General features: G+C 37.8%; 1 protein-coding gene across 1 annotated transcript in view; it reads left to right on the top strand.

Annotated features, from left to right (window-relative positions):
* Positions 1-1837: 1837 nt before the first annotated feature.
* The window catches only part of CCK (cholecystokinin), a 12875-nt gene continuing 906 nt past the window's right edge, over positions 1838-13806 (top strand). Inside the window, exon 1 of the mRNA XM_027872090.1 lies at positions 1838-2093. Within this exon, the coding sequence (XP_027727891.1) occupies positions 1838-2093 (256 nt within the window). The remainder of the gene's footprint in view (positions 2094-13806) is intronic.

Below are 13806 nucleotides of genomic sequence, written 5' to 3' on the forward strand. Positions count from 1 at the left end.
TATTCTTTATAACTGCATTTTTAACTATTCCTTCTTTCAGGCTTAGTCAAAATGAGAAATTATGACATTATTTTAAATAGCATTTTAATGACAATGGTTAGTAAGCTTTTACAGGGGTCAAATTGACTTGTGTTTTTGAAAAAAAAAAAAAGTTTAGCCTTCAAGGTATTAGCGTCCTCTTCCCTCATTGATATAATCAAATACTGCAAAAGCTGTCCTTTAAAGTGGGACTGAAATCATTTGGAGAAATATAATGCAAGGTTGGGGAGGCTTTTAAAATCTTTTCAAATAAAAATGCTGAAAGATTTTAAGATTGGAAGTAACTATGGAAATACCTTTAAGCACTCCAGTGCTAGGAAAGTGAAAATTGCCTATTTGCCCAGGGAAACCAGCGTAGACCATTAATGTCTTCTCATATGTGTTCTCATCTCTAGTGAAATCTTCTAAGTCTTTCACATTTCTCATAAAGATGCGTGGGGTCTTTATTATGATTATGATTCAATTCTAAACCATGTGTATTGCTTGTAAAAACTGTTGCAAATGGGCTTTTTTGTGGTTCTTGGTTGCTTTTTAAAATAGATATCTCCTCACAATTCAATCCAACATAATTGTTTCTTAACTAAGGGGGAAATAAGCTCTTCGTCTGAGTCTCATCCAATGAATACAATCTTCTTTTTAAAAAGAGTTCTCCTTCCCTTCGTGGAAGGTTCTGCTGTCCTGTCATTGCCTGTCCCTGACTATGAAGCTAGTTAAGGATGTTCCATTCAAAGTAAATGTTTCCTCCTGAAGACAGAAAAAGATAGAAGCTTTTCTTATTGGGACGGGGGGGGGGGGGGGGGGGGAAATGCCACCTACCTTTTCATAATGTGTACTTCATCAAAAAGTCAGGAATAAGAAATAGATAAAAGAACGCTGGAGTTCTGAACAAAGAAATCATAGGCTTATGAAATCATAGATCTAACTGAAGTTCTAACTGAAATGGAACTCACAGGTTTTCTAATCCAACCTCCTCATTTTATAGAGGAGGAACTGAGCCCCAAGGAAGTCACATGGCTTGCCCCAGGTCACAAAGGTAACTCAGCAGTCCAGCTAGAATCTAACTAAACTCAGGTCCTCTGCTTCCAAGGTCAATCCTGGCTTCAACCAGTTCCTAATTGTACAACATTTGACAAGAAACGGAACCTTTCTGGATCTCAGTTTCTTCATCTGGGAAATGGAGAGTTTGGTCTAGATTGGGATTTCTTAATCTGAGGTTCATAGATTCCCAAAGGGTCCATGAACTTGGATGAGGGAAAAAAACACATCTTTATTTTCACTAACCTCTAACTGAAGTTTAGTATTTCCTTCAATCATGAATTTTTAAAAATCCATATTATTTTGAGAAGGGACACACGGGTTTCACTAAAGTGACATACACAAAAAAAGGTTAAGAACCCCTGTGCTAGGTACTTTAATCTGCCTCCTTGCATTCCCTCAAGACATATATTTCACTGGAGAAAGAACAAACAAAGCAAAAAAGAAGAAAAAAAAGGCTGGATGATCTCATTTATCTCTGAGATTCCTTCCACTTAGAAAATCCTATGATTCCATGAAAGGATCAATGGACTCAATCAAGCAGCAATAAAAAGACTCTTATAGGTAAAGGGTCTGCTCATAGCATCGCCTGAAAATGTCCTTTGGATGCTATTTGTACTTTCTCACAAGCTCCTCTAGAGTATAACCAGGCACCACCTTAGCTCTCACCTAGAGTAGCCTCTGGCCAGTCTTCCTCTGTTTTCTACAGCTCATACAGCTTAGCAGTTTTCTCTCTCCTAACTCCTTCTCTCCCCCTGCAGCTATGTACAATAGCCTCAGCATCTGTGTGCTCCTCGCTGTCCTGTCAGCTAGCTCCTTGGGACAACAGCCAAAAGAGTCCAGCCATGCCAACCCAGGGGCTTCTGAACTGGAGCAGAGCCTGGCTGCCCAGCACCGGCATGTCCGTGCTCCTGCCTCCCCCAGTCAACTGAAGCCTCTACAGAGAGCTGATGGAAATGGGGATTCCAGGAGCAACTTCGGGGCTTTGCTGGCCAGGTACATCCAGCAAGCCAGGAAAGGTAACAGAATCCCCCACCTTCTTCTCCCCCATCTCTTGCAAATATCTCTACAAGGCTTTTTTTTTTTCAACGTTCAGTAGGAAAACTCGGAAGTAAATGCATTTATAGGAACAAGTTCTTTTTTTTTTTTGTCTTTTCCTCAACACATATTTTGCAAACAACAACAAAACCAGTAACCATTAATAGCATTCTGAGTGCTGAAATAATAATAATTAATGATAATGGCAGCTGATGTTTATGTAGTGCTTTAAGGTTTCACAGAAGCATATGTTCCTTAACTTAAAGCTGGAAGACATTGTCGAGGTTTGCAAGGTGAACACAGTGAGTTAAGTCCTATTTATTACTCCCATATTACAGATGAAGAAATTGAGGCTTAGAGTGCTGCAAAGATTTTAGTATTTGGCAGTGGTTCTTAACCTGGAGTCTATGGACACCTTGGGGGTATATGGATAGATTTCAAGGGGGTCTGTGAAGTGGGATAGGAGAAAAAATTGCCTCTTCATTTTTATTAGGTTTCCTATTTATTTTACGTGTTTAAAAACATTATTTTCTTCACATTGCCAAAGCCATCTGTGAAACAAAAAAAAAAGGTTAAGAAAACCCCTGTTTCTAATTGATATCATATTGCTCGCTCTCTCAATGAGTAGAGAAGGGGTGGAAGGGAGGGAGAGAATTTGGAACTCAATTTTTTTAAAAAAGAATGATAAAAATAAATGAATGAATGAATAAAAGGGGAGGAAAAGAAACCTAAAATGAATAATTTTTTAAAAACCCTGCTCTATATGATGCTCAGTAGCTAACTAGAGGGCCAGGCTATGAAAAGAAGAGCCACCAGTAATTCAGTTTCTCATACTGACATTGTTTATTGGTTGAGGCCTCAGATATTTCTCTGAAGATGTTAACATTTCCTCAATAAATATTTTCACACCAAGCACTGAATGAATCCATTCAGATAATTAAAATAGGGTAGAATCATAAAAAAATTCCTAATCCCTATTTTTTTTAACCAAATATAGAGAGTCAGTGTGGTACAGTGGAAAGGATGCTAGAGTTGGGGTTCTTAGCTTGAATGTTGGGTTTACCTCTTAATCTCCATGTAAGAAACCACATTGTCTCTCCTAGAAGTCTGATTCCTCATCTGTAAAATTGAAGGGATTAATATAATGGCCTCCAAGGTCCCTTCTGGGCCTAAACCTATGATCATACAATCCCTATGCATTTTGACTTTAAAATCATTGAGCAAGATGTGAATTATGATAAGCTCACAAGATTTGACAGAAATAATGGCCCTTAGAACATTAAACTATTCTATGTCAGATTTCACCAAAGCAAAGATTAGAAGGAGTAAAAGCTTCATATTAAATGAATGCTTCTTCGCCAAGCTGAGAGGAATCGTCCATGGGTGAGAGGGATATTTGGGTTTCTTTGAATAATAAACCTTTAAATATCACCATCATGAGATGATCTGCTGATTTATTTCTTACTGTTGAATACAGATTGTTCACCAATTCCCTAAGAGATGAATGAACCATCATCTCTTCAGCACCTGACGTTATTCCCTGGGAATAAAGTAGGTCCACAGAAAGAGTCTTGGACTGGGATCCAGGAGCCCTGGACTTCAGTGCCATCTCTGTCCTCACGTAGCTCAATGTGGAAAGAACAGAGGATCTGGAGGTTCCAACGCTTAGGACTATGTGACTTTGATCAAGTCAGTCTCCTAACTTTTATGGTTCTCAACTTAATAAGCATTTATTAAGAAAATATTACATTTTAAAATTGAGCCAATGTGTAGCCCATAGGGATCCTTATATAATGGCCACCATTTCTATTTGGGTTTGACACCACTGTTAGGGAATTCCTGAATGAGGAAGCTTCTTCTACCAATTCAGGTTGACACCCTTGAGTTAGAGTTGAGCAGACCACTGGAAGGTTAAGTGACTTGCCCAGGGTTACACAGCCAATATGTATCAGAGGCAAGACTTGAACCCATGTCTCCCTGGTTTCTAGGGAAGCTTTCTATCCACTTCACCAATGCAGCCTCAGGTCAATAGTTTTAGTGATTGCTTCAAGTGGGACTACTCACATGTGAATTTCCTTTTATCCATACATACTACCTATGTCATGAACTAAGTTTGAGACTTTATTCAAAGGATTGTGGCATATAAAGTCAAAGTGATCATAAAAGTTATCTAAGTCTCAGCTTACAGGCAAAGAAATTAAGGCAGAGAAATGATGTGATTAAGTCATGGTCTCATAGGTAGGAAGTAAAAAAGCAATGATTCAAACCTAGGACCTCTTCCTGGAAAAAATTGGGGAAGATATGGCTAAACCACATTTCACCTGACAAGGATCTGGAGGTTTTAGTGAACCACAACCTCAATACAAGTCATAACAGTAAAAGAAGAAAAAAAAGATAATGCAATCTTGGGCAAAATTCCGAAGGATATAAGAATAAGGAGGGGATCTACTTGCTGAATTCTGCCCTAATCAGACCATATCTGATGTATTGTGTTCAGTTTGGGGCACAGCATTTTAGGAAAGACTTTTGATAACCTAGGAAACATCCAGAAAAGGGGAGCACAGATGGTAAAAAGTCCTTGAGATCATGCCACACAAGAATTAATTGGAGGAACTGGTAATCTTTAGCCTGGAGAATAGACGATTTAGGGGATGTGTAGTATACTTAAAGTATTTTTTTAAGTATTAAGTCTTTAAATATGTAAGTATTTTTAAGTATTTAAGTATTTTAAAATATTTAAATATTCTAAAAGAAAAAAAAAAGCCAATTAGGGGCAGCTAAGTGGCACAGTGGATAGAGCACCGGCCCTGAAGACAGGAGGACCTGAGTTCAAATCCGGCCTCAGACCAAACACTTGACTCGTACTAGCTGTGTGACCTTGCCTCACTAAAAGAAAAAAAAATATTTAAGTATTAAAAAGGGCTGTCTTGGGAAAGAGGTATAAGACATACTTTTCTTGGCCCCAGAGGGCCGAACTGAGAGCCATTGGTAGAAGTTGTAAATGTGCAAATTTAGGCTCAGTACAAGAAATAAAAAATCCCAACAATGAAAGCTATTAAGAAGTTGAATGGGCTGCCTCTGGAAATTGTGGCTTTCCCCTCATTGAAGGTCTTCAAATAAAGGTCAGATGACCACTAGTTGGGTCTGTTGTAGAGTGTACTTATTCAGGAGTAGGTAGAACTAGCCAATTTCCAAGGTCCCTTCCAGTTCTGATTCTGTGATTCAGAGCCCAATGAGGAATCTCTCCATATATCACAGCCACATCCACATCATGTGACGCCATTAGGAAAAAAAGTAGAGGATTTGCTCTTCCTAGAATTTTCTTCCTATTTCCCATTAATTGCAGCCCTTTGAGCCAACTCTGAGTCAGAAGATGAAGCTAGACTACCACTTGAGTGGATTTTCTTCCTCTTTTAGGAAATTGGTGCTGATTTTCCCTTCCCACTAAGTCATTTGGAAATTAGAAATCCTATGGCAAGGGTTGCATCAACTCTTCAATGATTTTCTAAGCTTTTGGTTAATTAGCTGTAACAAGTAGCTTGAGATGCTTCCTAGCTGTGTGACTTTGGGCAAGTCATTCTGGTCCTCAGTTTCCCCATCTGTGAGATGAAGGAGTTGGACTAGAGACCCCTTCCAGATCTAAATCTGTTCTCCTAATCCTTTGCTCTAATATGTAACTTCATTCACAACCTCTTTTGATCACTTTTGCTTTAAGGATAAGATCATTTTGCAAGACCAAATAAAATGTAGAACACCCTTGTCACACAAGCTGCCCATATTACAAGGGTGGCACGTGATAACAAAATTAGGCTCTCCTTCAAAATTAATATGAAACATCAACATGTAACTCTTGCCCAGTTCCTTTGCATATTTTGTATCTCCTGAGATAGTTCACATTTCCGACTTTAAGTTGCATGTAAAGTGAAATATGAGTTTACAATTAAGCAAAGTACGTTACTGGAGGTTATCAAATATCTCTCAGATAAAGAGTCTGGAAAGTATTTTGTCTCCCATCTGTTCTTACCTAGTCTGTTTTGTAAAGTCTAAATGAACTACACTTTTGGGAACTCCTCCATGACCCTTCCCACCATGACCATGGCAATATCAAAATTCCCTTGCTGGCTTCCTGGCCCTGCCCCAAAATCACTGAGCCCATTTTCCTATTTCAAGTTATTTGCTTCGGTAGAATCAGCAGCAGTGTCACTGGGGATGTTTTGATTTGCCAAGCTTATATATGTTACAGCTAAATTCTGAAAATTGGCTAATATTGACAGGGAGCTACATATTTATAGATTCTTACGGAGTTGACCATCTGTTCCTAACCTAATGTTTTATTTATGGGACAAATAAACATTGTGACCTGTTAGTATAGCTAAGAGAAGCAGCAATGGAGTAGCTGATAAAAGGCTGACTTTAAGTCCGGAAGTCCTGGGTTCAAGTCCTGCCTCTGAAATGTGTGACCATGGACAAGCTATTTAAATTCTCAGACTAAAAATTAAAGATTGCATTGCTGATCTGCATAGTGGAAGGCATTTACACATTGGCACATTAATTTCATTTGTTTTCAGTCATGTCCAACTCTTCATGATCCTTTTTGGGAGGCTTTTTTAGCATTTCTTCTCCAGCTCACTTTACAAATGAGGAAACTGAGGCAACAGGGTTAAATGACTTGCCCAGGGTCACACAGCTAGTAAGTGTCTGAGGCTGGATTTGAACTCAGGAAGATGAGTCTTCCTGACTCCAGGCTAAGCGCTTTATCCACTATGGCACCACCTAGCTGCCTCTGGAACATAATAAGCACTTAAGTGAATGTTTGGTGAACTGATTTAGATGGAACTCTTCAAGGGCAGAGACTGTCTTTTGCCTTTCTTTGTCTCCCCAGCATTTAGCACAGAGCCTGGCATATAGCAAGCACTTAATAAACACTTATTGATTGACCCACTCCCACAGATGAAACCTTACACAAACAAACAAAAAGCCTAGCATACTTAAATGTGATGAAATGTGCTTGAGTTTGCTTTTTTTTTTAAACAAGGCTAATTGAGAAGAATTTGTTTGTTGACAGGTGGTAATAGTGGAAAGATTATATGTTACTCCCCTCCCCAAGATTAATAGCTTCTCATTTGCACCACAAAAATCTATCAGGCTGATTTATTCAGCTTGCATCTATTAATATTGACCAATAGAAGGAGTTATATGTATATCCATTGCAGTCAAAACTACTTAGATTAGAATATAGAAATTTTCAAATATGAAATGATATCTTTCATCCTTTGGAGAAATAATCACTATATGGATGTAAGGAAATGCAACTTCCTCTCTTCTGATCAACACCCTCTGTGTGCGCTTTACTAAAATTTAAGAGAAATAGTGCAATGAAATCAGGGGCATTTTGATAAAAAACAAAGCAACTCCATGACACAATTGTGGAATGAACATGGAGTCAGGAATACCTGAGTTTCAAATCCTGCATTAGATACTGACTGTGTGACCCTGAGCAAGTCAATTCTCTTCTGTCTGATTCAATTTCTTCATCTGTAAAATGTAGATTATAATAGCACCTACCTCCCAGGGTGGCTGTGAACAGTAAATAATTGAGATACCATATATAAAGCACTTTATTAAGCTTAAAGTGCTATATAAGTACAAATTATTATTCTTATTATAGTAATTATTATGTATTATATATAATTCTTATTATAATACGAATATTAAGAATATTATATATTATATATATAAGAATATAGTAAGAATATTAAGAACTCTAGAAGATCACAGATCTGATTGGAGCCTCTTGGTAATCTGGGGGTGAAAAAGTTATAACCATTTCATTTACAGTGTTTTGGAGTAGAAAGAATTTGAAATTGGAATCAGGACAGCCAGGTCATTCTTGTCTCTAACACTTTTACAAGTCACTTAAAAATGTATCAGTTCGTTCCTCTGACGCTGTTTCCTCATCTGTAAAATGGGGCTAATAATGCTTGCTTTGAAAACCTTCTAAAGTTGCTAAGAGGAAAGCATTTTTACCAAGCATCATATAAATTAGGAATGTTGCATATTCTCTGGAGAAACCGTATTTTTATCTTCCCATTCAGTCTTTTGAATTCTACACGGGAACCTCTCAGCTCCTGTAAGCCTTTAACTCAGATCTTAAAAAGATTTTTTTTTTCCCTGCCTGCCACTTCAGTTTTTACCATTTGGTGGAATTTAATGTCTAAAGTGGATTATTTAAAAAAAGAGTATTACTTCTCTATCAACTTTAGTATGAATATTATTAGCATTCTTGGGCTTTTCATCTTACTTTTTATTTTAAAAACTACTTTCTTCAGAAAAGAATTGTACCCATTATGATAAGGTTTTTTTAATGGTGTTTATCCAACTGAGGAGTTCAATTCCACTGGGAAGCAATCATTCCAATATCAGAATATTTAAAGTGCATTAGCTTAATCATTATGGCTTTTAAGATTAGCCAAGCATGTTTAGGAATCTTAAGGGATAAAACTAAGAAATGCCTAATTACCAGTCAACTCACACTGAGCAGCAGCTCTGTGTTTGCTGGCCTTGCAGTACCTTCCTGAGGATGCTGGAAGTAGAAAGGAGGGGGCAATTAGGAGCCACTGAGTTCCATTCCTAGAGAAACAATTGAGCAAAGAAGCACAAACACTAATAGGGGATTTTCACCTTATTGAAGATGAATCATGGACCCCTTTGGCAGTCTAGTGAAGCCTGTGGTTCTCAAAATAATGTTTTTAAATGCATAAAATAAAATACACAAGGAAAAAATATAATGAAATACAGTTATCAAAACACTTTAAGAAACAGGTTCCTGGACTCCAGCTGAGCTCCAAAAACACATAAAAGCAAAGGCATAAATAGCTTAACAAATACAATAACCAGCATTTCAATGGTGCTTTAAAGTTTGCAAAATGCTTTATAAATATTATCTCATTTATAGGCTCAGAACAATCCTGGGAAGTAAGCGCTATTACTGTTCCTGCTTTACTGATGAAACTGAAGCAGACTTGCCCATGGTCACACAGCTAGCTAAGTGTCTGAGGCTGAATTTGGAATTAGGTGTTCCTGATTCAGAGGGGGGTGTTCTATCCGCTGGGCCACTGGGCTGCCTCATCTATGATATAACTTATATATGCATATATACACATATACATAATACACATATATAATGAACAATCCTACAAGTGACTTTAAAAATCCAGAAATATTTATACTTTGCAGAAGTATATTATAATGGAAGGGATGTCAAAGCCAAAATCTGGAGATCTGGGTTAAAATCTTACACCGGATACTTAATAGCTGTGTGACCCTAGGTAAGTCACAACCTCTCCGTGAGCCTGTTTTCTCATCTGTACAATGGAGATGATTGCCAATAAATATTTATTCAGAGCCTACTATGTAAGTGGGGTCACGAAGAGTCAGACTAGACTGAAAGGACTGAACAACAACAAAAATGTACCAAGTACTGATTGTTGTTGTTATTGTTGAGTTGTGTCTGACTCTGTGACCCCATTTGGGGTTTGCTTGGCAGAGATACTGGAGTGGTTCACCTTTTTGTTCTCCAGCTCATTTTGCAGATGAGGAAACTGAGGCAAACAGGGTTATGGGACTTGCCCAGGATCACCCAGGTAGTAAGTGTCTGAGGCTAGATTTGAACTTGGGAAGATGAGTCTTCCTGACTCCAGACTAGGCACTCTCTCCACTGTGCCATCTAGTTGCCCTCTGTTAATAACAGTATTGCCATATAAGTGCCATCTGTTAAATTAGAAATTCCTAGAACAGTTCCCAATACAAATTGCTGCTTAATTAGTGTACTAACCACTCCCTTTTTGATTCATTCTCCCCCTTTCCCCAACTTTTGCTTGGATTGGATTGTACCCTACTGGAGAACCAAGGCTGTATTTTCAGCTGCCTATTTCCAGCTAGGACCTTGTACTTACAAAGCATTTAATCAGTATTTGTTTAGTTAATAGGGTTGGGTTTTTAAAAATCATTATAAGGATGACTAAATGGCAGGAAGCCTATAAACTGGGATCTAGCATCAGAGGATATTTAGGTAAATAAAATGGGCTAAGTGAAGAAGAGAGTCTGAAAGCCCCAAAGGAGATTTTCTAATTTGTCCCTAAAGGCAAAAAAAAAAAAAAAGAGCCTTTACTGGATTTTAAGAACTATGGGAGTTAAGGGACACCCAAGGGAGTAAAGTGATGCTTGCCTCTAGGTAGGGAGCAGATTGGAGAGGCTATATCCGCCAAGGCCAGCAAGAGACTATTACAAGTGTTTAGGACAAGGAATATCAAAGCCCAGGACAGGACCAGAAAAACTCAGGGGAAAAAGGAACCTAAAAAAAAGAAATGTCTATTTATTTTGCCTCTTTAGAAAATTTTATTATGGCTTTTGAAAACCCACTAAAAAAAAACAGAAAAAAGTTATAGGTCCTTCTCCTAACCCCACATTACATTTTTAGTTAAGCACGATGGTCCAAGGAATCTTATCGGCATAGCCCATGGAGATTTAGGTGGATTATGAACCTGAAGACCAGTGTCTGGAGGTCTTGGAATGATGGTGTGCTTTGCCCCAGGGATTACCTTCACAGCACAACTGCCTCATTGAGGCAGGGATGACCATTCACCTAGACTACCATGCTTGATTCCTAATAGACTCTAAAAATCTTGCAATAGAAATCACTCTTGGGGAGACCCAGCCTTGAGACATGAGTCTCGAACATCTTCTAGGCATTTCTCATTTGGCGTAAGCATTGGTAACATCCACATCGCCACCTATCTCAGATTTTGGAAATGCTGGGACCCCCAAAAGTGACTGTGTGGGCAAGAGATAGCACATTTGTTTTACAGAAATACACCTAAGCAGGTTCAGAGATCTAGAGATATATGTAGACTTCCTCCAGTTCTAGAAATTCAAAGCAGCCTTCTTGTTGCTTCTCACACACAACACACTATGTCCCATCTCTGTGCCTTTGCATAGGCTTTGTCCCATGCCCTCCTCTCCTCACCTTCATTTCTTAGAATTCTTAGTTTCCTTCAAAGTTCATCCTAAGCACCACCTCTAACATGAATTCCTTCTTGATTCCCCCCTCATATTAGTATCTTCCCCCAATTACCTTTAATTTAGTATATTTATAAACATATGTAATTGAGCATATTCTTATTTATGTATAGATGGTGGCATTGGTCCTCTTTGAGAATGAAGGGTGAACAACAAACAGCAAACAGTCTCCCTCATTAGAATGCAAGCTCCTTGAGGGCAGGAACTATTTCATTTTGGTCTTTATATCTCCAGCATCTTAGTGCAATCTCTGGCACATGATGGGAGCTTATTAAATGCTTGTTGGATGATTCACTGACTGATTTAGAAGTTGAGCCAAAATCATCTTGCTAATGATTCAAATTGAGTGATTTATTATTATGTATACAGAGTTTTACAAAAGTCTTAAGTACAGTTTTAAGCTTGAATAGCTTAAATGTTTGTGTGTCAAAAAGAGATGTAGTAGTTGACATTGTAGATCTAGATAGGTATGTATGTTCATACAGACAGTTATGTATACACACACATTCATCCCTAATACATCCCTAGGATTCCAACCTGGGTCCTCAGATCCTATTAAAAACCTAGGCAAGATGGACTGTTATATTCAAACATTAAAGTGACTTTCGTTTTTCTCAATAAATTGTCCACTTCTCCAATGTAAGATTTTGCTACTAATAATTGGCCCTTGGACTTTATAGAAAACTGTGGGCTAGCTATAGCCAGATGAAGCAGTCCACAATGGCCCCACCAAGGGTGATGACTTTTCAGCTCTCTATTTGATTGTTAGTCCCTGAATTAAAGAATGTAGAAGTTTGCTATCTTAGGTAGGGAGGTAGAGAGTAGGCAGAATCTGTGCTGGTGAATGCCTAACAACCAGCTCTCTGAAAACCCACAAAACATTTTTAAGTTTAATCTGCATTATTTAAATTTTCTCCATAACCTCTTAAGTCTTATCAACCAACAAAACAATAAATCAAGCCCTGATTTATAACATTTGCTGATTTCCAAGGTGTAATAATGGAATAATAACAATATATAAATTATAGATATTAACAAAATAATTGACATAATATAAACACAGGTTATTACATTTAATATTATATCATATATAACACATTATATTTAATGTTATATAATGTAACATAAATATTAATTAATCAAAATAATAATAATAATAAAAGGATTTGCTCTGTGAAGTGTGGATTCCATCAAAGGGCTGTACTTGAGGACCTAGAGGGCCACATGTGGCCTCAAAGCCACAGGTTCCCCACCCCTGGTGTAAATCCTCATAGTGAAAATGCAACAATTGGCTTTCCCTAGCTGATTAGAGCTGGCTGTAGCACACCCCACTGGAAGCATAGCTAAGTTTCTCTCTAGATCAGGGGTTCTTAACCTAAAGTCATGTTTTTTTTTATTGTTTATTTCTAGTGTTTTGATAATTGTATTTCAACACAATTATAAAATGTATAATATATAACATGATACATAATATAATTTTCTTTTAATATTATTTTAATCATAGTAATAATAATAAGTTTGTTTTTTATTATAAATTATTTAATAAGTTTATTTTAAGCACTTAAGGACCAGACACTGCCAAAGGAGTCCATGACCCAATAGGGGTTCAGAACCCCTGCTTTAGTCCAGCTGATGGACATCTATATAATTTAGAGGCAAAATCAGATGCTTTTTTTTTGAGTGAGCAGTTTCTGAAGTGGGAGGCTTGACACCTCATCAAGAGGATACAGTTGGTGTTTTGATAACATACAAAACTAACTTACTGGGAAATGATCGTTCCGTGCCATATGCGGTTTCTGAAACAGAGCCAAGAAGATGCTGCAGTTCCTATAAATGGTGATCAAAAGAACTTCGTGTTTAGCAAACTTATGTTCACTTTAGACTACTGATTTTTTAAAAAAAAGACAAACTGTGACCTACAAAGAAAGAAATTAAGAAAGAAAGAAAGAAAAATCCAGTATCAGATCTATAACCAAGGTGGGATAATCAGAGCTTTGTCACAAAGTACTGAATTTAGATAACACTAGATTTAAAGGGTTTTCTCAACATTTACAATTCTTTAGCAGATTAATTAGCAATAATTAGTTAAAATAGAAACTACAAATAGCTTCCTCTGATCACCAGCAACCTATGTTGCAACCTATGTTCTAGGGTCTCTGTCTTCTATCACTCCCAACCCCTACTCAACTAAGGGAGTACTTAATGCCATTTGCCCTTGGTACAAAGATTCTTATGAAAAACCACGGCTTTCTTTCATCACTGGGCTCATATTCTCAGTCTGTTAGTTCATACCCATTTTAGCTTGGTACCAGTGGCTGGCCCCTAGAAAATAGTGATTGGTTGTTAATTAGAAAATTTAGTGGATAGAGCTCCAGCCTTGGAGTCAGGAGGACCTGAGTTCAAATCCTGCCTCAGACACTTGACACCTACTAGATATGTAACCCTGGGCAAGTCACTTAACCCTGATTGCCTCTCCAAAAAGAAAAGAAAGAGGAGGAGGAGGAGGAGAGGGAGAGAGAGAGGGAGAGGGAGAAGGAGAAGAAGGAGAAGGAGAAGGAGAAGGAGAAGGAGAAGAAGAAGAAGAAGAAGAAGAAGAAGAAGAAGAAGAAGAAGAAG

The sequence above is a fragment of the Vombatus ursinus genome, unplaced genomic scaffold, assembly GCF_900497805.2.
Source record: "Vombatus ursinus unplaced genomic scaffold, bare-nosed wombat genome assembly UNPS02014799.1, whole genome shotgun sequence".
Classification (NCBI taxonomy): Eukaryota; Metazoa; Chordata; class Mammalia; order Diprotodontia; family Vombatidae; genus Vombatus; species Vombatus ursinus.